The sequence below is a fragment of the Meles meles genome, chromosome 5 (assembly GCF_922984935.1).
Source record: "Meles meles chromosome 5, mMelMel3.1 paternal haplotype, whole genome shotgun sequence".
Classification (NCBI taxonomy): domain Eukaryota; kingdom Metazoa; phylum Chordata; class Mammalia; order Carnivora; family Mustelidae; genus Meles; species Meles meles.
The window spans coordinates 41,128,381-41,152,375 of NC_060070.1; the positions used below are offsets into that span (position 1 = coordinate 41,128,381).

Sequence of the window (23,995 nt, forward strand, 5' to 3'; positions counted from 1 at the left end):
AGTAACGTGGCAGGATACAAAGTCAATGTACAGAAATCAGTGGCTTTCTTATACACTAACAATGAAAATACAGAAAGGGAAATTAGAGAATCGATTCCATTTACTATAGCACCAAGAACCATAAGATACCTGGGCATAAACCTAACCAAAGAAGTAAAGGACCTGTACTCGAGGAACTACAGAACACTCATGAAAGAAACTGAAGAAGACACAAAAAGATGGAAGACTGTTCCATGCTCTTGGATTGGAAGAATAAACATTGTTAAAATGTCTATACTGCCTAGAGCAATCTATACTTTTAATGCCATTCCGATCAAAATTCCACTGATATTTTTCAAAGAGCTGGAGCAAATAATCCTAAAATTTGTATGGAGTCAGAAGAGACCCCGAATTGCTAAGGAAATGTTGAAAAACAAAAACAAAACTGGCGGCATCACGTTACCCCGATTTCAAGCTTTACTACAAAGCTGTGATCACCAAGACAGCGTGGTACTGGCATAAAAACAGACACATAGACCAGTGGAACAGAGTGGAGAGCCCAGATATGGACCCTCAACTCTATGGTCAAATAATCTTCGACAAAACATGAAAAAATATTCAATGGAAAAAAGACAGTCTCTTCAATAAATGGTGCTGGGAAAACTGGACAGCGATATGTAGAAGAATGAAACTCGACCATTCTCTTACACCGTTCACAAAGATAAACTCGAAATGGATAAAAGACCTCAACGTGAGACAGGAATCTCTCAGAATCCTAGAGGAGAACATAGGCAGTAACCTCTTCGATATCAGCCACAGCAACTTCTTTCAAGATAAGTCTCCAAAGGCCAAGGAAACAAAAGCAAAAATGAACTTTTGGGACTTCATCAAGATCAAAAGCTTCTGCACAGCAAAGGAAACAGTCAACAAAACAAAGAGGCAACCCACGGAATGGGAGAAGATATTTGTAAATGACAGTACAGACAAAAGGTTGATATCCAGGATCTACAAAGAACTTCTCAAACTCAACACACACAAAACAGATAATCATATCAAAAAATGGGCAGAAGATATGAATAGACACTTCTCCAACGAAGACATACAAATGGCTATCAGACACATGAAAAAATGTTCATCATCACTAGCCATCAGGGAGATTCAAATTAAAACAACATTGAGATACCACCTAACACCAGTTAGAATGGCCAAAATTAGCAAGACAGGAAACAACGTGTGCTGGAGAGGATGTGGAGAAAGGGGAACCCTCTTACACTGTTGGTGGGAATGCAAGTTAGTGCAGCCACTTTGGAGAACAGTGTGGAGATTCCTGAAGAAATTAAAAATAGAGCTTCCCTATGACCCTGCAATTGCACTGCTGGGTATTTACCCCAAAGATACAGATGTAGTGAAAAGAAGGGCCATTTGTACCCCAATGTTTATTGCAGCAATGGCTACGGTCGCCAAACTGTGGAAAGAACCAAGATGCCCTTCAACGGATGAATGGATAAGGAAGATGTGGTCCATATACACAATGGAGTATTATGCCTCCATCAGAAAGGACGAATACCCAACTTTTGTAGCAACATGGACAGGACTGGAAGAAATTATGCTGAGCAAAATAAGTCAAGCAGAGAGAGTCAAGTATCATATGGTCTCACTTATTTGTGGAGCATAACAAATAACATGGAGGACATGGGGAGATGGAGAGGAGAGGGAGTTGAGGGAAACTGGAAGGGGAGATGAACCATGAGAGACTATGGACTCTGAAAAACAACCAGAGGGTTATGAAGGGGCGGCGGGAGGGGGTGGGGTGGGGTGGGAGGTTGAGGAACCAGGTGGTGGGTAATAGGGAGGGCACATACTGCATGGAGCACTGGGTGTGATGCCAAAACAATGAACACTGTTATGCTGTAAATAAGCAAATAAAAATAAATAAATTAATTAAAAAAAAATAAAAAATAAAAAGAGAGATTGGCCAGGAATTTTCTGGACAAAGGTATGATTTCTAAACAGGATAAATGAAGTCTACCTGTGACACACCTTAGTGAAGTTACAGAAGAACGAAAACAAAAGGGAGATTTTTTTTTAATTTATTTATTTTTCAGCTTAACAGTATTCATTGTTTTTGCACAACACCCAGTGCTCCATGCAAAATGTGCCCTCCCTATTACCCACCACCTGTTCCCCTAACCTCCCACCCCTGACTCTTCAAAACCCTCAGGTTGTTTTTCAGAGTCCATAGTCTCTTATGGTTCGCCTCCCCCTCCAATTTTTTTTTTTTTTTAAATCACAAGTATTGACAGACTGAAGTACAGTTTCCAGCACCATTAGTAGAATCTGGAAAACTGGAATCATAACTTCACAGAGCTGAGAGAAAATAGTGTACCTTTCCTAAATTACTTTCTAAGGAGAAGGGTGGGAGTTAAGGACGTTTCGAAACAAAACCTGAGAGAATTCACTATAAATGGACCTTAATTGAGGGTAGTTGGGATAGAAAGAATGGTTATGTAGGACAAGTATAAGATTCAAGAAGGAATGGTGAAACAATATAAGTAAAAATAAATTAAGATAAATGTTGGCTATGTAAAACAAAAATATCTTTTTGCGTGTAAAAGAAGGTGGTTGAAAGGGATTCAAAATAAAGAATTATTTCTTTATAGAACACAAGTAGAATTTTTGTTTACATGTGACTTTCAGCTTTTTTGGTAATGATATGGGAGTATTTTACACATTTATTTTAAATGTTTAACTTTTGAGTAAGGTAATAAAATTGTCTTTTACTTTCCTAGTTCTTTTTGCACTTTTAAAATGCTTTATATTCATTTCAGTTTTTATAGGAGTAATAAGTTACATTGGGATATAAAAAACCTAAAACTCTTGAGTATGAGTTTCTTTAAAGGAATCCTAATAGCTAGGAATATTAGTTAAAACCAGCTGCTGTAGCTAATACTGGGCTTATCACAATAGAAATTTATTGCTCATGCATGTGAAATCCAAAAGAGGGGTTCCTATTTGGCAGATGACCTTCCATATTGTCATTAAAGGACTCAGTTAAGCTCCCTCCGTCTTGTACTTCCACCGTCCTCCAGGACTTTGGGAACTTAAGCATTTAGCCAGCAGATAAAGAGAATGGAGATCACATATGAGATGTTTTTTGGACAAGGCCTAGAAGTGACCCTCCCACTACCTACGTATCAGTGGCCACAGCTTAGTCTTAGGTATAATCACCTACAGTAGAAGTTGGGAAATGTCTTGTATGCCCCAGAGGAAGAAGGGGATGGCTTTTATGAGCAGATGGCCAGTCCCAGTCACCAGAGTATTTACTGCTGTAACCACAGATTAGAACCACTCACAGCTCTTTGCCAGTTAAACATTCCAAAGGCTCTAACAGTCACCATCCAGTTCACCATCCGGATGAACAGCTCAAGATGACATGCAGTCCTCCACCTGGTCTGGATGTGGCCTTCCATAGTTTGGAAACAAATGTATAGAACGGACAAGTTATCTGTCACCCCTGTCTCTCCCCATTCACCCAATACATAATAGCTGAAAGATGGGACAAGCAGTAAAACTTTCCACTGGGGAAAGGGAAGCATGGAGGCATACAGTAGTTCCCAGTCTATAGGGGTGAAGTCTTGGCATCGTCTGGTCCCTCTGCCCTGGATTTGTAAGAGGGGTCTTGATCAGACCTTCGGCCCTTGAAAAGGAACTCCCTTTTCCATTGCTCATGATTCCAAGCTTCATCCTTTTGTGGGTTCCCCCTTGTGCATTCTTTATACCATGCCAGATGTGGGTATTGGTGTATACTCTCCAAAGCTGTACAGATTTCACAGCTGCACACTGGTTATGTAGATCTGGGCTCCTGAGGATTGTTGTAAGACTCAAAATAATCAAAAGTCTTATTTAGAAATTTGTGGTTCATTTGACAATATTAATTTCCTCAAGAGTAAGCTTATGATCGCCCTGGTTCCAGTCTATTTCATATGCCTGTGACTATTACCAGAATTCTTTCTTAGGCAAAATCTTGAACCTGGTTTCTTTGATTTCTGGCCACATTGCCTTTTCTTAGTGGAACATTTTAACTAAACTATTACGTTCGGGTGGGAAGTATTTTCTCTTAATTTGTTCTTTGCTGCAGTACTTAGTCTTAAGGGCTTTTGTCAGTCTTATTTCCTGCTATTTGGAGTTTAGAAGCAGTCAGCTTTTCCAGTCCTTCAAGGCCACAGATTATCATAGGAGACAATTTTTACAAAATGTTTTGCCATGTCATTACATGGATCGGTATCTTTACAGCCTCCAGTTTTAGCTTTCTTGCTGCCTGTTGCTAAACTAATATCAAATATATTAGATTTTTGTTATAGCAGCATCCACTTCTATACCAATTTCTTATATCGGTTAGAGTTGCACTGTTACAGTAGGTAAGCTCTGAAATCTCATGGCTTTACAAAATACAAGTTTTTTTTTTTCACTCATGTGAAGTCCAAAATGAAGTAGCAAGTTTCTCATATGGTGGCTCAGGATCCCAGGCTCCTTGTAGCTCAAAATCCTCTGCACTCCATGGCATATGAGGAAAGGAAAAGGAATATATATATGTGGGAGATTTTTATGGCCAGGCTTAAAAGTGAAGTACATCACTTCCAGCTACAGCCCATTGGCTTAAAAAACACTGTAGTAGGTAGATTGAATTTAGGGGACAAGTGACTTAAAAAAGTATTGATATCCATTTACTTCTATTTTAGAACACATAATGTTGGCCTACTAGAACTTTTTTAAATCCATATTTTATTTTGGCCCAGAGAGATGTATAGCCAGGAAAGATTATGGAGATAGAGATGAAGACATCAAAATGTGGATCTAGCAGTCTCCCTAAGAGAACTAGGTTAAGGTGATTTATTTCTTGCTAATATTCCTCTGAACCATTGAGCTATTAGAGTGACCAAGAAGCGTTTGACAAAAGTTGATGACATTTTGCTTAACCATTTCTATTACCACAAATGCCTCCTCTTTTATTGTAGATAATCAAGTGTTGGTCTTAACAACCTTTGTTTTTGTTTGTTTTGTAAACAGCTTGCTGCTGGTTGCAGGCGGGACAGTATTAAAAATCTGTGACTTTGGTACAGCCTGTGACATTCAGACTCATATGACCAATAACAAGGGGAGTGCTGCTTGGATGGCACCTGAAGTTTTTGAAGGTAAATGACAAAAGCATGTCGTAATTGATAATCTGCCTTCTTACTCCATGTACATCCAGAGTGTGTTTATGGCTTTACCCTGTTTCAGTTGTTTTATTTCTTTATAGTACATACTAGAAAGGATATACAGTTGACCCTTGAACAACATAGAGGTTATTGGTGCTGACCATCCCATGCAGTTGGAAATCCACATGTAACTTTTGACTCCCCCAAACTTAAATACTAATAGACAACTGTTGACCTTAAGCATTAATGATAAAATAAACAGCCTTTTAACACGTGTTTATGTATGTATATACTGTACTCTTACATGAAAATAAATGAAAAAAGAAAATGTTATGAAGAAAACAGAGAACTACATTTATTCATACCAGTATTCACAGGTCAACTGTACTAAAGTCTAAGAGGCAGTAAATAAATACAGCCCTAGATCTTAAATCTCATAGCAAGATTTGTGTTGTCTAGCAGTGTCCTATGCAAGTTCAAGTATATGTACAGTCAAGCCTCATGCTCATAGTCCACCTATTGCAACTGTAAAATGTGCTTATTTTTAACCTGAAAATCAGTATTCATGGTTATTTGCAGGCATGTATAGAGCAGGGGAAAATTTTGAGTCGTCCAACATATGTTCTCAGCTAAGGAACAAGGCAACACACTGCCTTCTTCTTATTTTGGCTCTTACATTGTGTCATTTTAAAGATCTACTTAGTGCTGTGTTTTTTTCATTTTTTATATGCTTTTTGTTGGTGATTTCGCTGTTTAAGATGGCCTCCAAGGGCAGCATTGAAGGCTTTCTAGTGGTCCTAAGTATAACAAGGCCGTGATATGTCTTAACAGAGAAATATGCTAGCTAATCTTTATTCAGACAGGAGTTGTAGTGCTGTTCCATGAGGTCAGTGTTAATGAACTCACATATATATTAAATAAGGTGTCTTAAACAGAAACCCATATAAAACAAGGTTATATACTGATCAATGACATTAAGAGGATCACAGGAACCTAACCCTGATTGCCCCCATTGAGCAATTGACTCAGCTTTCACTAGTCCAGTCTTCACAGAAACTTTATAGAACATAGACACCAAGAATAACTAGAATCAGCTGTACTTTGTATTGATTTCCTAGCAATTAAAAATTGACAGTCTAAATGAGCATGCCTTAAAGGGAATGCAAGTAATTTGGTAGAAATAGGATACTGAGAAAGACAAGTAAAGGATGAGATGTTTAATTTCTTTTACATCTCTGTATCTCACTCAAGTTCTAAAAGAATGATCCATAAATTTCATAATACCTTTCTGTATGAAAGCATCAAGTTATCTTTTAAATGAGAAAAGTTGAACTGAAGATGTATGATTTGTGTGTTAGAAAGTATGTCCATTAAATTCAGGTATGTTCAATAATCAGATTCTGATTATGGCTTATTTCTTTTATTTTTGATGAATTTAAAGTTTTTTTGTTTCTTTGCTTTTAGCCACCTGAGAGAAAGAGAAATTTGCCATGCAGTTGGTCTCTTCAGTGGAATTGTTTTGCCATAAAATTCAGTTAAAAAGTGAATGAACCAGCAGACATTAAATTGTACAAAATTAAATAGTGTTTCCTGTTTTTAAGTTCATATACAGAATACATTGATTTAAAACTATTCAATTTTTTAAAAGATTTTATTTATTTGTTTGATAGCACATGTGTACAAGCAGGGGGAGTGGCAAGCAGAGGGAGAGGGAGAATCAGGCTCTCCATGGAGCAGGGAGCCCTGTGTGGGGCTCGATCCCAGGACCATGGGATTGTGACCTGAGCTGAAGGCAGACGCTTAACCGACTGAGCCACATAGGTGCCCCTGAAACAATTCATTTAAAATGCTTTTCTGTGAGTTAAAATCATATAGTATTACTGTAGTGTGAAGAGCAAAAAGACTTATTTATACCAGAGACCAGAAATAATTCAGAGTAATAAAGTTCATACTGTAAGGCTTTAGTGATTTCTTCATTTCTGAAAGATGTCAGTCCCTGTTACCCAAATTAGATTTTAATATTTTAGTGCTTACAGTATACTTCTTAGTGCATGTGTGGTACTGTAGTCATTCTTACATGGATTTTAGGGGTTTGGAGAGTTTTTTTGCTGTTTATTTTGCTAATTGGCCCAATTTAGTGATCCCATAAATTTTGCAGCATAATCTGCTTACTATAAATTTGTTATCCGTCATTTTCACTGCTTACAACTTTAAAGTTTGCAAATTAAGAATTTTGTCTTACCAGATATTGAAAGGAAAGTTTTATCATTTAATTAGAAATTTCTTCTGCTGTGATAGTAGAGTAATGAATGGGGGAGGAAAATTTAAGAATGAAATTAAATTCTTAAAGTGAAAGAAAGGAAAGTACAAATGTCTTATACTCTGCCCCACAGAAAATGAAAGTCTGAATAAATAAAAGACAAATCCTGTGCCTCTCCATGAAAAGGTAGAAAATGACCACCTCTCTAAGGTGGGTTTTTTTAGTGCATCATTAATATTCAGTTCATAAATAAATCTTTTGTTGCAGAGACTTAAGTTACTTAAGAAATTAAGAAAGAGTAATTTCTGAGCTATACATGCAGCATCCTCCTGTTTTTGTACATAGTGCTCATTCTTCAAAATTTATGAAAGCAGTTGTTCCTGTAAGTCATGTGGGAAAGAGTCTTGAAATTATACCACCTTTTTCTCTAGGTAGCAATTACAGTGAAAAATGTGATGTCTTCAGCTGGGGTATTATCCTTTGGGAAGTGATAACACGTCGGAAACCCTTTGATGAGATTGGTGGCCCAGCTTTCCGTATCATGTGGGCTGTTCATAACGGTTCGTAAAAAGAAATTTTTCTTTTATATATTTTGCGTATTTTCTGTCTGGACAATTGTATCTACCCCAAAGAAGACCATTTATCTCTAACATTAAAATGTCCAATTCTTTGTTACCAGAATACTTTGCTGTCATCAGTCTCCTACCCTCCTTCTCACCCCCAGAATCAGGTAGGGCAGGACTGAGAGTGGTCCTGTCCTTTGCCCACGGCTGAGGAGGTCTGCTGATCCTGCTAATTAAGGAAAGGCCATCAGTAGACAGCCAGAGCCGACTACCTAGGTTGGCTTTCTCTAGGGGATAGAGAAGCTTCAGATTGGACTTTGTGGAGAAAATAAAACTTAAAAATAAATAAATAAATAAATAAAATCTTTATCAAGGTTAAGGTAATTGAGGAGGTATAGCCTTTTCTCCTGATGGAGCAAAGAATAATAATAAGAATTGTTACTTCAGCTATTCATAAAGGCAAAACATAAATTGCTTCACATATGCTTTCTTTTTATCTTCTCATTCATCCTTATCAGGGGAGTATGTTATTGCTTCATTTAACAGTTATACGATTTCACAGAAACCAAGACTTATAGAGGGAAAGGAAGTTACTCAGGGTCATTAGATTAGTAAAGTATTGCTGGGATTCCCATCCAGATATTTCTGATTCCCAGTGTCCCTATTTTTAACTTACATTGACTTATGAGCTCAGTGTCCTTTATTCCTCCTGCTTTTTTTAGACATGTAGTTGTGATGTTTCTAACCACTGAGGATATTAAAATACATGTTCTTCATTAATCAAGTTATTTCACATTTGATTTGGGAAAATAAACTCTTCATGGAGGGAAATTGCTTAACCTTTTTAATTTTATCATTCTCTATTATTTAATTTCTGTCAATTGGTTATAATCATTCTGATTATGGCATTTAAATTTTATTGGCATTTTAGTACACTATTCCACAGATCATACAAATACCTGCCTAACTAGGTCATTCATAGACTTGTCAAACAGTACTATCATATGAGTAATTCTAAGTGTTCTTTTTAGTTTCCTGTACTGCCTTTCATTTTACTACCTTTAATGTCATTGTAGGGAATGCTAGACCATTGACTAAAACAGTGTGTTTTGTTTTTCTATTAATTGTCAGTAAATAATTGTCAGGGAAGTACTGAATAAAAGAACTAACTTGTTAGTTGGTAAAATTACAAAGATTTCATTATATTTGAGGCTCTTTTTCAGTTAGGGACCTCTCTGTTAATCTTGGTAATTACACAAAAGTTGACAGTTTTCTGTTGGTGAAGTGATGGATTCACAGCAGCCAGAACGGTCTGCCACTGACAAAAGTCATTTAGAGATCAGTGAGTATAACACCATAGTTGATGACTTTTCTGTTATGGAAGGTGATTTTTCAAACACATTTGAAATTTTTATAGTGAATCTGAAAACCTAGTTCAAGTAAGATTACCTCAAAGCACCCCTTAAGCCATTATTACTTGTTAAAAGAACAATGTGTAGAACAAATGAGATATTATTTCTCAGTCTTAGTCCTACTGTACTGCATATAAAAATTTTAATTTAACTTTGCAAAAGGTGTACCTTCCCCTTTATGAAAATATAATGTAAACCTAATAGCCTAATAGACAAAAAAAAGTACTTTTATTATTCCAAAATAAATCTTAAATTACAAGATCTATAAAATAAATACTGTATTGGGAGTACATATAAAAAGCTTACACCATTCTTTGGGTAAATCCATTCTTTCCCCCCCTCTAATTTTCAATTATAGGTACTCGACCACCACTGATCAAAAATTTACCTAAGCCCATTGAGAGCCTGATGACTCGTTGTTGGTCTAAAGATCCTTCTCAGCGCCCTTCAATGGAGGAAATTGTGAAAATAATGACTCACTTGATGCGGGTATAATCCTTCTTTTGAGGGGCTTTGGATTTAGGGGAATTTGATAGATACTGAGTTTGGGATTTTAAAGTGAAAAGACATATTGTTGTTCTCTGCTTTATACTTATTGTCCAAGTTAGAATGGGCATTTATTACTCATATAATCAGAGCAGAAGACTTATTTTGGGGGAAAAAATCTAGTTCTTTGTAATGGAAGGATAGCTTAACTAGATTTCTGAACTTGCTTTTTCCTCCTGCTTAATTTAGTGAACAAATGTGTTTGTTTGGGGGCCTGTTGCCTCATCTGTAATCTGAGAAGTTAAATTCGATGTCTTTATACAGGGCTTGCGTATTTTCTTACTCTAATACTTGACAAACTAAATTTGAAATTTTCTTGAATATAGGTCTTCATCAAGCATTTATGCAAGGCAATAGAATGGTTGTATTCCCAGACACATGTATTTCATGATTTTTACCTTCTGGTGTTTCATCACATATTTTTAGCTTTTCTTGTACCATTAAAAAGTTAAACATCTAGGACTTAATAGATAGAAATTTTTAATTTAGAAGAATCCTTTCAAATGATTATCAAAATTTCTTAGTCTATAAGCAAACACTTAGAATTATTTGAATAATTTTAGGCCTCTAGTTTTTGGTACATTAACAAAATCTCCCAAGTGGTACTTTGACTTTAAAACTTCACATACTTATGAAAGTGCCTGAATTTTAGAACAGTAGAATAATTTTGCTCGGTAGAAGAACCTTTCAGTCTCCTTAAATGTAGACTTCCTAGATGGCCAAAGATTTGTTTATTCTATTGAAAATGATTTAGGCAAACCAAGCTTGAACTAATTTGATTAAAGCTTATAACCCATCATATGTGGGTGCCAGCTACGTGTAGAATTCTAGACCCTAAAGATGTGCTCATAAGAACACAACTTAGTTTTTCATATTGAGATACCTTAAAACATTGGGATATATAAATTGTTCAGATTGTCATTGTACTTATATCTGCTTTGTCTGATTTGAAAAGAACACCTTTCTTTTTTTCCCTGAATTCTAGGTTTTGGTTTTTTTTAAGATTTTATTTATTTATTTGACAGACAGAGATCATAAGTAGGCAGAGAGGCAGGCAGAGCGGTGGGGGGAAGCAGGCTCCCTGCTGAGCAGAGAGCCCCACACAGGGCTTGATCCCAGGACCCTGAGATCATGACCCGAGCCAAAGGCAGAGGCTTTAACCCACTGAGCCACCCAGGCGCCCCCTGAATTTTAATTTTTGACCAGCAAAATTTCCAATATTGTGTATCCATTTTATAGAGGAACAGCCATAATCTGTCTTTGATATTCAAAATATTCTAACAATTATTCTCTGGCATACCAAGCTCAGTTGTCAGACTGACAATAATTTTAACAATTTGAAAGTTTGTATCGGTGCTATGAGAACATAAATACATTTTACCTAATTACAAAGAATGATTCTATTATATTTGATATGTTCCTCTAGAAAAATATAGCTGTTTTCTTGAGTATCTAGGCTCTATGTAAAATAGATACTACTTAAGTACATACACAGCATTGATCACAGTTGAAATTTAAAAGAGTAGCACATTATCACCATCTTTGCAAAATCACAAACTTAAGGCATATACTGAGTTTAGACATCTATAAATTCAGTATGTGCCGTAGGGAAAATAAAGCACCATCTCCACTACTTTCACATCCCAGGACAAGGAAATAATTAATATGTATTCTTCAAGTTAACTCTTACAGTATTTATTTTGTATTAAAGAAATTTTAAATTTTGATTTACTTTTTCATATATAGTACTTTCCAGGAGCAGATGAGCCATTACAGTATCCTTGTCAGTATTCAGATGAAGGACAGAGCAACTCTGCCACCAGTACAGGTAAATGGATAGATGGGAAGAGTAATAACTTAATTTTTTTTTTGTCTCTGTTCCCATGAAATTATAATCAAGAGGCAATGAATGATGTCTCCATTTGCATTTTAATTTCTTCATTTCATATAATTGACTGCAATTTGGATTTCCAGGTGCATCATTCTTCAGGAAGGTACCCAGATTAAAGAGTTACTAAAGTCTTGCTTCCAAATCTTAGAATCCTTGTATAGTTAAATATAAAAATATAATATATTGTATTGATGGGAATGTCATTCTTTATTTGAAAAATAATCATTTTTACACAGATATGGGTAAACCAAATAATATTAGAAATCATTGTAAGTTTAAAAAACATATTTTTTCATCATGAACACTCTACTTTTTGGTCTTTATAGAAGAGTATATAGAAACTCTTATTTAAGAACTCTTATTTTTAGTTCAAGGTTCCTTAGTTTTCTAAATACGAAGTAGTAGTGGGATCTGTAGTTTGTGATCATCAGAAGAGACAGTAGAAATAAGTCTCTAACTTAGAAAAACTGTGCTTTTCAAAATATATGGCATTTTAAGCACTCATTAATTTAATTACAACTAAAAGATACATGCGTATATGTACACATATATTTATCCTGTACTTAAAATTTTATTTTTACTGAAAAATATTTTCGCTGATGTTTCCTTCACCTCAAAAATAATTACATTTATTTTAAGCTGGTTTAATAGTTTTTCCCAAATTCTATTTTTACTGAAAATCTTTAAGTTGCTCTGAATTCTAAAGTGAACTCCTCTAAAATTTCTTTATTTGTTTCTACCACCACCTCCAAACTCTGTCCCTGTTTAAGTACTGTGACCTTCATGTGACCCTGATCTGACATGAACCAAAACCAAGAGTTGGATGCTTAACCAGCTGTGCCACCAAAGCGCCCCCAGTTGTCATCTTTTTTGGCTTTCAGCGACATTTGACACAGTTCATTATTTTCTCCTTATATGTAGCACTTTCTTTAGTTGGTCTCTTGGATATCATACTAGCCTGGATTTCCATCTTCTGTCTCTGGCCACTTTCTCTGATAGTTTCCTTTGCTGGTAATTTTACCTTCCCAACCCAAAGACCTTCAGGCCTTTGATCCTTCCATCTTTTCACTGAGCCACAGTTCTCTTAGATCCTTCCTTTCATCCTCCCTTCACTTAATTCCAGATAGTTATTATAATTTCCTGTCTTGGGCTTGTTTGACTAAACCACAAGTGGTTCATCTGACACTCGGCTTGCCATTGCCTGTAACTGTGCAACTGAATGTGGCCGGAGATAACACGTGTTTACTGTCTTCAAATGCTTTAGTGATAGAGTGATGCTGGATGGTTGTACTATAGTTTGTCTCCTCTTGCCTAGATGACTTAATTTTACACTTTAGCCTCTCTCCTCAAACTTCAAATACCTCCTCTTCACTTTTAGCTGATCCTATTTGCCTATTTCTTTGAAAAATTGGAATGATCAGAAGATAGTTCCCAGAGGCTCCCCCACTACATCTGCCCACCTACCTCTGTGTCTGTGCCCATCTGCTCTACATTCTTTTTGTTACTATGGCTGAGCTCTCCACGCTCCTCACCAGAGGCAAACTTGTCTACTTGTGCAATATATCCCATCTGCTCTTTGCAGCAGTTCTTCCCTCAGTCTGTTGTATCACCAGCCTTTCTACTGGAATTATTCCCAGGGCATATATAGTCTGTATTTGCATCCTCTTAGCTTCTCTCTTCCTCATTCTCTATTGCCCAGTCTGTTGAGGCTTTTATTATAGCACTACTCCAGAATTGCTCTTATCAAGGTCACCATTTGTCTCCACATGACTAAATTGAAATGATTTTCAGTTCTCATCATTTTTTTTAAAGATTTATTTATTTCAGAGGGAGGGAGGAAGTGCATCCATATGCGTGGGGGAAAGGCAGAGGGAGACAGGAAGGGAATGTTAAGCAGACTCCCTGAGGAGCACAGAGCCTGACTTGGGGCTCCATCTCATGACCCTGACATGAACCAAAACCAAGAGTTGGATGCTTAACCAACTGTGCCACCAAAGCGCCCCCAGTTGTCATCTTTTTTGGCTTTCAGCGACATTTGACACAGTTCATTATTTTCTCCTTATATGTAGCACTTTCTTTAGTTGGTCTCTTGGATATCTTACTAGTCTGGATTTCCATCTTCTATCTCTGGCCACTTTCTCTGATAGTTTCCTTTGCTGGTAATTTTACCTTCCCAACCTATTCATGTCAGCATGCCTAGGGCTCAGTCATTAATATTCTTTTGCTTATCTCTCTATACTCGTTTCCTCAGTAGTCTCATCCAATAATACAGCTCTGTATACCATCTATTTGCTGATATTTTCTTCCCTCCCTGACCTGAACCTCATACTCCTGTATCCAACTCCTTGCTTGATATCTAATAGGAACTCAGTGGTTAAGCGTCTGCCTTTGGCTCAGGTCATGATCCCAGGGTCCTGGCATCCAGCCCCATGTTGGGCTCCCTGCTCGGCGAGAAGCTTGCTTCTCCCTCTTCCGCTCTCCCTGCTTGTGTTCCCTCTCTCGCTGTTTTTCTCTCTGTCAAAATATATACAAATCTTTAATAGAAACTCAAACTTATTTTCCAAAAACTAAGTTCCTGACATTCCTCTCAAACTTACTTCTCCTGTTGTCTTCCTAACTTTGATTAATGGCTGCTCTGATTTACTAGTTGAGGCTAAGAACCTTATAGTCATCCTTGATTTTTAGAAGACTAAACATTTTGGTTCCCTTTTTGTGTTATCCTTAAAATTCATTTAAAATGGGTTTGGATCTCTTCATTGGCTTGAAAAGTCTTATTTTGTTTCTGTTCGTGTCTTGTTAGTTTAGAAAAGAGTTTAAGTTATATATTATTGAATGAAGCCTCTGTATTATTCCCAACCTGTAGTCATAAATATTTCTACTTTCCTAGGCTCATTCATGGACATCGCTTCTACAAATACCAGTAATAAAAGTGACACTAATATGGAGCAAGTTCCTGCCACAAATGATACTATTAAACGCTTAGAATCAAAATTGTTGAAAAATCAGGCAAAGCAACAGGTTTGTTTTGTTACTAAAAGTAAAATTATGTGATGACCTTACTAGTAGTCATAACTTTATACTAACCGAAATTATTTGTTATCTTACATTATACAAATGCTGAATCTTGTTACTGAAGCAGACAGATAAGAATAGAGACATAAAATGAGATTCTCCTACCATTTATCACTGACCAAATTATTTTTCCTTCTGATGTTTGCTGCCTTTGCCAACAGTGCAACTCCCTGCCTGTGATGTTCCCTAACTTTAATGGTTGATGATTAAAAATGTAAAAATGCTAAAAAAAAAATAAAATAAAATGCTTATTTCTTGGTTCTACTACCCAGTTAAAGGAGTTTGCCCTAAGTCTATCGTTTCATATTGTCCAGATATATTTTTGCTATTATTGATTTAAAAGTATTTTAAGTGATTTCATTCATCTTACCTGCGGCATTTAGGTTAACTCATAATTATAGCCTTTAACTCCCAACTCCAGTGACTACCCTTTCCTAAAGGCCCCTTATGGAGCTTGCTGTCCTTTAGCCCTGCAGCTTCCTCTCCCTTAAAACTTCCCTTTTCTTTCAGAACAGAACAGAATCCATTAAGGATCTCAGGTGATATCTTTCTCATCCTAGGCTGCCCAGGATTTTTCAATTTAAAGAGCTTCAGTAATTCAAATTGACCTATAATTTTAACAGAGTGAATCGGGACGTTTAAGCTTGGGAGCTTCCCGTGGGAGCAGCGTGGAAAGCTTGCCCCCAACCTCCGAGGGCAAGAGGATGAGTGCTGACATGTCTGAAATAGAAGCCAGGATTGCTGCAACCACAGGTAAAAAGGAAATAAAAATCAGAAGAGGAGTAGAAAGAGTAGTTTTAGTTGTTTCAGTAGTGGGAGTATTTTTTTGTGTCATCAAATTTTTTAAAGCAGGATATAGGCTTACAAGATACTTTCTAAGCTTCTAGCAGATAATTTATATGTTTTTCTCCAGTTCCAAATAAAGCAGATATGACTTGTAAAGTTATTTGGATCATAAAATATATTTTTATCAATTGTAATTCTTTCAGCTCGAACATGAACTGAAAATTTAAGTGGAAAATTGAAATTCTGCCAAAACCAAAATGTTTTAGAGGATTTTTAGTGATTCTTCTAGAATTTGTGCTGACTTCAAATAATAGCAAATACTTTGTTTTGAAAGTAGTAGAAAAATGTACTCTAGATCCAAATGTGATTTGGCCTTACTATCTGCTCCTCTTCCTTCCAGTAGCAAAAATAGCTAAGTTGGGTGTAGCTAATTCTTTTAATTGCTCTATGAAAGATCGTGGTAATTTTATTCAATCTTGGAAAAGCTAGCATTTAAATTACATCTTTTCAGTTCTTAAAAGGATTAATTACAAAAGCATTGGTTAGCACAAAAACAATTACAGTTGACCCTTGAACATCGCCCAGGTTCGGGGCATCACCCTGCCACGCATTTGAAAATCCACATGTAGGGTGCCTGCTTGGGTGACTCAGTCATTTGAGTGTCTGACAGGGAGTCTACTTGAGCTTCTCACTCTTCCTCTCTCACCCCTCTCCCCCAGCTCATGCTGTCTCCCTACATAAATAAGTAAATAAAACCTAATAAAATTAAATAAATAAATAAATGAAAATCCAGAGGTACCTGAGTGACTCAGTTAAGTGTCTGGCTTCAGCTCAGGTCATAATCTGAGGATCAGGGGGTCGAGCCCTGTGTCAGGGAAGAGACTCTCAGTGAAGAGCCTGCTTTTCCCTCTCCCTTTGTTCCCCACCCCCTCATGCTTTCGCTCTCACTCAAATAAATAAAATCATTAAAAAAAAAAAAAAAAGGAAAGAAAATTCACATGTAACTTTCCCAGACTCTCCCAGAACTTAACTATTAATACTGACCTGAAGCCTTACCAATAACAAATAGTTAACACATGTTTTGTATACTATATGTATTTTCTACTGTATTCTTACAGTAAAGTAAACTAGAGAAAAGAACATGTTATTAAGAATATTGTAAGGAAAATAGGGGCACCTGGGTGTCTCGGTTGGGTGGGCTTCTGCCTTTGGCTCGGGTTATGATTCCAGGGTCCTGGGATTGAGCCCCGCATCTGGCTCCCTCTCCCTCTGCTGCTTCCCCTGCTTGTACTCTTTCTCTCTCTGTCAAATAAATAAAATCTTTAAAAAAAGAAAAAGAACATTGTAAGGAAAATACATTTACAATACTATACAATATTTTTTAATCACATATAATTGGACCCACGCAATTGAAACCCATATTGTTCAAGGGTCAATTGTATGTGTTTTATTACCTGAGTGAAATTGTAACCTTCTTTCTAACCAGGTTTCAGCTTAGTAATGCTGGCTTAATTTGTTTTCTTTCAGTTCTTCCAGGGGTAGAGGGAAACTATTTATAAAAGTAAATACATTTCTTTTAAGGGAAATGTGGAAATGGAAACAAACAACCAAAAAAACAGTTTTCCATAATTGTCCTACTAAGAAATTAAACACTTAACAGTTTTGTGTATTTACCTCTGGTCTTTTAACCATATATGTGTATACATGTGTATTTTCATGTATCATGTATTTTCATATACATTTTTTAACTTAGCTAACCAGGTTGGTTTGTTTGTTTTTTTAGGTCTTTTTTCTCATTCATTCGTTTTGTTTTGTTTTCTAAATAGAATATTCTCCCTTTTTTGTGGAGCTCTTTTCAGAAAGAAGTTTTCCAGAGGACCATCATACTATACTTGTCTTCATCTAATAATGAACACTGATTGTACCAGCATTAGAATCAGCTATAACAGAATATTCAGAATAACAGTGTCTTGAACACATAAGCTTTCTTTTTCACATATAAAGAAATTTGAAGGTAGGCTCTAGGATCATTAGGTCTCTCTCATCTATCTCTGGGCCACAGTCCTATTGTGTGGCTTCCATCCTCAAGGTTCCTTTGTGGTCCAGAATAGCGATCATAATCGGCAGTCATCATATCCACAGTCCAGGCAGCAAGAAAGGAAAATTAGGAAAAGGCCAAAGGGTCCATGCCCAGGCTCTTTCAAGGATCTTTACCAGAAGTTCCCCTTAACAACTTCCATATAGATGCCTTCGGCTATAGTAATATGGTCAAATGGCTACTCGTGGCTGCAAAGGGAAAAAGGATCTGTGATCTTTTATCTGGGAACACTGCTATCCTGAGTAAAGTCAGGGTTCTGTTGCTAAGAAGGAGGGAAGAATAGAGATTGGCAGGGGACTGGCAGTCTTGGCCACACAGAAGATCTTTATAAATGATCAAGTTGAATGAAGCTCACCAGCCACTAATAAGCCTTCCTGGTCTCTGAATCACAGGTGTTTTTCTGTGGAGTGAGGGCATCTCAGTGTAGTGGCAGATGAATAGTGCACACAGTGATAGATCTTCACACTTGGGGAACCTTTTCACTTGAAGGATATCATTCAAGTTAGAACTGCTAAATAATGATTGCTACTCTAAAAAAAGAAGTGTTATAACGGTTTTTATATCTTTGCTAGTGTCAGTTTTCTAGTCAGGCACTGGTTTGTAATTATTCCTTACAGAAGTGATATTTCACTAGATTAAAAACAACCATATTTAAATTATCCTACCCTCTCTCAATATAGAATAGATGCTGTTGAACATCACTGAATTTTATATAGTTCAGATTTTTTATGATTGCCTTACTTTGAAAAACTCATACTCTCCAGCTTTTAATACTGTTCACATTTAATGGAAATGCACCTTGAACTTTGGAAAGTACAGTAAATATTCAGTTTAATAGGAGTATATGTAAATATTTATTTTAAAAAGCATAAACATTTCACACTTTAATTCAGTAATTACATTTAATCACAAATTTTACTTTATAGCACACTTCAAGAAACATCTGATTTGAACGTATATTCCTGTGTTTGTGTGATTAAAACAAATATGGCAGCTTATTTCTTTTTAACTCTTCTCTCCCTTCCCACTTTCATCCTAGCCCTCCCATCGCTTATTAGTGATTTCACTTAGGTAGTTTGTTTCTGTGAACATGTTTGAAATTTAGCTTTGTTATTACCCTGCAGCTTTGTTTGTCTCTGTCCTTTTTGTTTTCTTTTCCTGCTAATAAAACTAGTATGTGAAACATCTTTATTGATAGTTTGTTTCTTCTAAATCATGCCTTTTCTAAGCATGGATAAAAAGTTAGATAGTTCTGCATGCCATTCTGCATGAAGTATTATTAACATAACTATTTGAAAAGTACTCTGTTTTTGTAGTTAATCATTTTCTGTTTTACTGTTTGTGGTTGTTTGCATGTATACTGTATATATATGTTTTTGCAGCCTATTCCAAGCCTAAACGGGGCCACCGTAAAACTGCTTCATTTGGCAACATTCTGGATGTCCCTGAGATCGTCATATCAGGTATCATAGACCAACTCAGGTGGTCTAATAGCTTTGGGACCGAAATAATGAGCCCTGGTACTTATAAAATGCTTCTTGCTCCAATTCGTCTAGGACATAAAATAAATACCTTGCATGCAGTGACTAGGAAGACAGATTGAAACTACACATTTATATATACTGAAGCAGACTTGACAGGATACCTTAAATCCCCAAAAAGGAGGGTAGTAAACCTTTTCCCAGAAGGGAGAATACTAGCCTAGAATTTTACCAGCTTGTTCGCTGCTTTTAAATGAGCAGATGAGCTGAACCAAGACTTTTTTTGCACCCAGCAGAAAGAGGAAACAACTATTTAAAAATATTTGTTGTCCCTTGGCTCCTTTCCTTCCTTATTTTCTACTTTTGGGGTTCCCTCTAGGCTTCTTATCCAAGCCTCTTTCTGTTGGTAGCAAGTGAAATATGAAGTTAAGAAAAAAGAATTGCTAAATACCATTTTGCCTTAACCTAGAAAATAGAAACAAAGTAAAACCAAATGAGATTTGCTGCATGGTATCCTGCCAAATAATCATGGTCAATTCTGATTCTTATATGCTATCAAGAGAATCTTCTTGCAGATTTCATGTTTTTATACGTAACTCACACATGGTACTTCAGCATCTCAAATTGGTAAATTGCTTTTATTTGTTATGGTAATAATTTCATAGATGAATCTAAATCACCATATTTGACAGAAACTTAAATGGCATATGTAACCTTCATTATTGGTTAATATATGTCATCAAAATTATCATTTATTTCTCCATCTGCTTTCGGTTTTCCTTCACCTCTTCCCCAAAAAGAAATACACAGTTTTCCCCCACACACATTCATGGATATGATTTGGGTCAATTCCTCAGCACTCTATACACTGCCTGTAATTGTACTTTTAGCATAGTATTGTATCATAGTTGAAAACCTAGAGGTCATTTTTCTCCTCTAGTAAAATGAAAACAAAATAGAGACCATGTCTTTGTTACTTACTACTGATGGTAGCAGTTATCTGACACAGTGCCTCACACATAGTGTTTAATAAATATGTGCCTGTTAAATGAACAAACTGTGATTGACCTCCCATGGTTAGGAACTAGGATACATATAAAATCTGTAAAAATTATAAATATGCATAAAACATAAATAATACAATTCTTAGGTATTTTGTCTGTATAAAACCATTTTATATTAAAGTAATTTTTATTCTTTCAAAGTGCTTTATTCTGTAACACCATCACTATTGCTGTTCAGAGAAAAGAGTTAACCCATTTCTCACATAGTAATTTCATTTATGGAGTCATGGCCTGCTTGCAGAATTAACAGAGTACTTGAGATCATTTTACCTCTGTACTGAAAGGTGCAGTGTTTAAGGGAATATTTTGACTAAAGAAGTGGGAACACTTAAACATGCATACTGTTAAGCTGTGATTACTTTAAATGTTTGAATCAGTAGAATTTAGAATTTGGCAGTATAATCTTAAGCCATGTCTTATGAGTAAGCATAAGAATACATACACACACATGTGTTGAATGATATAGCCAGTACTGTACAAAATAATGAGGGAGAAAAAAGAGAAACAATAGTCTTAATGGTTCTCAACCAGGATGAATTTGCCCTCCAGGGGATATTTGGCAACATCTGGAAACATGTTTGGTTGTCAAGTGGCAGGTGCATATATGGTGAGCAGGACCCTGGGACACTGCTGAACATCCTACAGTGTACCAGATAATCTTCCAGAAGCCAAGAATTACTGAGCCTAAAATGTCAGCAGTGCCAATGCTGAGAAACTTCTTCAATACTCTTGTGTGACCTGTAAAGTAGTTTAGTGTACACCATCCTAATTGACCTCTACAACAGTCTTATAAGTGGGTTACCAGATTAAATTAAAATTAAATTCCTAAATTCTCTTTTAGGAATGAGGAACTCAGATCTAATGGGCTTTGAGTGGTTTTCCCAGAGGCACATAGCCAGGATCCCAACCGAGATCTGACTCCAAATCACATCCATTTTCTCCTCTTTTGTTTGAGTCAGAGAAGACAGTAATTCTGCCTTGTTCCTGTTTAGTGTTCACATTAAAGAGAGCTCTTTGGCCAGCAGACCCTGTTTTGACACTGAGTCCTTGTTGGAGTCAGGAAACCTTAAGTCTGCCCTTAACTGCCAGAGCAACAATGCTGTTCAAATAGAGATGGTATTCAGTAACACATTTTATTAAATATTCTTGGTGACTTCCCCCACCCCAGATAATCTAAACATTAATCAGTTTTGCTTTCTTTAATAAAAGAATACAAGCACTGAAATTAACAACAATTGGACATAAAAACCAGACATTAATGTGTTCTTAAGTTGTATTTTTAAGTTAAATTAAATATAAAAATATAACCCATGCTTTGGGAATATTTCAAATGTCTTATACTTTAATTTATAAAGGAAGAAACTTCTTCCTTTTATAATTTATAAAGGAAGATGATCCTTAATTCCCAAAATTTCTTTGTACCTTCTAGAATTTTTTTCCTGAAAGTCCATTTCCCACAAGCTCTGTAGTCAAAACCTCTTGCTATATCCAAACAGGTATTCATGAATACTGGATCCCGTTTGTAAGCATTTTTTAAAAATATAGCTTTTTTTTTTATCTGTTATGAATAAGTATTTTGAATAATGGTGTCCATTGCCCAAATGTAATATACTGAGTCTAATGTACTTCTTAGAATGAGCTGAGTCTTTTTTAATAAGAGTGTTCTTTTGAGCATCACGAAAACTTTGATGTGTACTTTTGGCAATGTACAAATACATCTTTTTGAAAGTGTGTCTTGCTTGAACTTTTTTAAATGTACCAAGTTTTTAAAATTGTAAAATACACACTGTTACTCTAAAGAGTTTTTGTTTGTTTGTTTGTTTTTAAAGATTTTATTTATTTTTTTGACAGACAGATCACAAGCAGGTAGAGAGGCAGACCGGGAGAGAGAGGAGGAAGCAGGCTCCCTGCTGAGCAGATAGCCCGATGCGGGGCTCGATCCCAGGACCCTGGGATCATGACCCGAGCCAAAGGCAGAGGCTTTAACCCACTAAGCCACCCAGGTGCCCCTAAAGAGTTTTTTTTAAAAATACATTTTTATAGTAACTGAAATGCCTAATCTAGTCAGAGGTGAATAAATTCAAGTCTTGTTTTTTGCTTGCTCTTCGGCACTGTTTTGTATTTTGCCATTCTTCAAGCAATCTGTGGCTTACAATAACTTTCATTAATATAATAGTCACTCAGGTCATGCAATAATAGACCTTTAATACCTCAGGAGTTCTATGGATTAAGCTACACAATTTTTTATACTTTTTCTACATTGACCCTGGCTCTGAAGAAGTGTTGGCGAAGTTTGTTGTGGATGACTCCCTTCTACTTTTCCCTGCCCACAAAGAGTGGCTATAGATCAATCTGGCTTTTTATTACCAAGTGACACATAGTTAAGAGCAGATTGCTGGTGGAGTATGACATTTTGCTAATCTTCATTTGTGGAGAGGGCCCTGCCAAATAACAGTGTTCTACCTAAGCAAAGTAAATATAAGTATAGAAGTGCCTTGCTCGGGGTTTAAACTGACCTACCATTTTCTGATCTATTTGTTTATTGAACATTATAAACTGATAAATTGAAATGAATTTTGAGAAAAAGAAATAGACTTTCTTAAATGTTTTCCATTAATACTTAGAAGTTTTATTTTTTTTTATTTTTTTTTTTAAGATTTTATTTATTTACTTGACAGAAAGAGATCACAAGTAGGCAGAGAGGCAGGCAGAGAAAGAGAGGGAAGCAGGCCCCCTGCTGAGCAGAGAGCCCGATGCGGGACTCGATCCCAGGACCCTGAGATCATGACCTGAGCCGAAGGCAGCGGCATAACCCACTGAGCCACCCAGGCGCCCCAATACTTAGAAGTTTTAAAAGCATAATCAATTCTCCCTTTTAGCCAGTTCATTTTCATTTGTTTTATTTGAGGAAAAGATGAATGAGTGGATTATTATTAGATTACTTTAAATTTGCTTATTTTTCCTCCAAGATCTTAATAAAAATGTGAATTTTTGTTTATTTGGTTCTTCTATTTGGATTTTCTTGACTTTCCCACATTTTTTTGTGTCCAGGCTTCCAAGGTTCTATTTTTTTCCCCCATCTTCATCTCAGATACTCAAATGAAATAGGCATTATGAATTATGAAATTATATAATACATTTTGATAATATTTACTAGTGTTAGAATACCTCATTTATATTTCTTTCAAAAATCCAGGTGTCAAAGATCACCAGGTAAAATGTCAAAAAAAAAGTTAACAGGAGCAACAGTCTTTTCCCATTTAAAGCATGGAATAAGACACTGGGTAGTTAATACAAATTTTGTTCCTGGCTTTAGTTTCAGTAATTGAAAAAAATCAGCAGTTCTGCTCTGGAGTCCTTGTGTGAATAATTACAGCATTTAAGGAAATCAACTGCAGTAATAAAGCATTTTGAAACCCACTGAAAAGATACTATCAAATACATACACATATACTGCCTTTGAAAGATTTCACTGAAACATTAGTCTTCTGTAGTTCCTTACTTCTTAATATGAAATCCCTTACACACAGTTTATAACAGATTGATTACTATTCTAAGATGATATATATTTCCAAATATTGCAAAAGTAAATTTTTCCAAATACTGATATTGTATCACTACCACAGTTATATATACATCTTTTAA

At 36.0% G+C, this 23,995-nt stretch overlaps 1 protein-coding gene across 3 annotated transcripts in view; it reads left to right on the forward strand.

The window, feature by feature from the left end:
- MAP3K7 (mitogen-activated protein kinase kinase kinase 7) overlaps positions 1-23,995 on the forward strand; it is a 75,080-nt gene that overhangs the window by 26,000 nt on the left and 25,085 nt on the right. For 2 of the 3 annotated variants that reach the window (XM_046005906.1, XM_046005904.1), the window contains exons 6-12: positions 5,047-5,171; positions 7,869-7,997; positions 9,771-9,901; positions 11,705-11,786; positions 14,737-14,867; positions 15,545-15,674; positions 19,188-19,268. In XM_046005906.1, coding sequence (XP_045861862.1) covers positions 5,047-5,171; positions 7,869-7,997; positions 9,771-9,901; positions 11,705-11,786; positions 14,737-14,867; positions 15,545-15,674; positions 19,188-19,268 — 809 coding nt within the window. The remainder of the gene's footprint in view (positions 1-5,046; positions 5,172-7,868; positions 7,998-9,770; positions 9,902-11,704; positions 11,787-14,736; positions 14,868-15,544; positions 15,675-19,187; positions 19,269-23,995) is intronic. The other variant, XM_046005905.1, reaches the window with a different exon arrangement.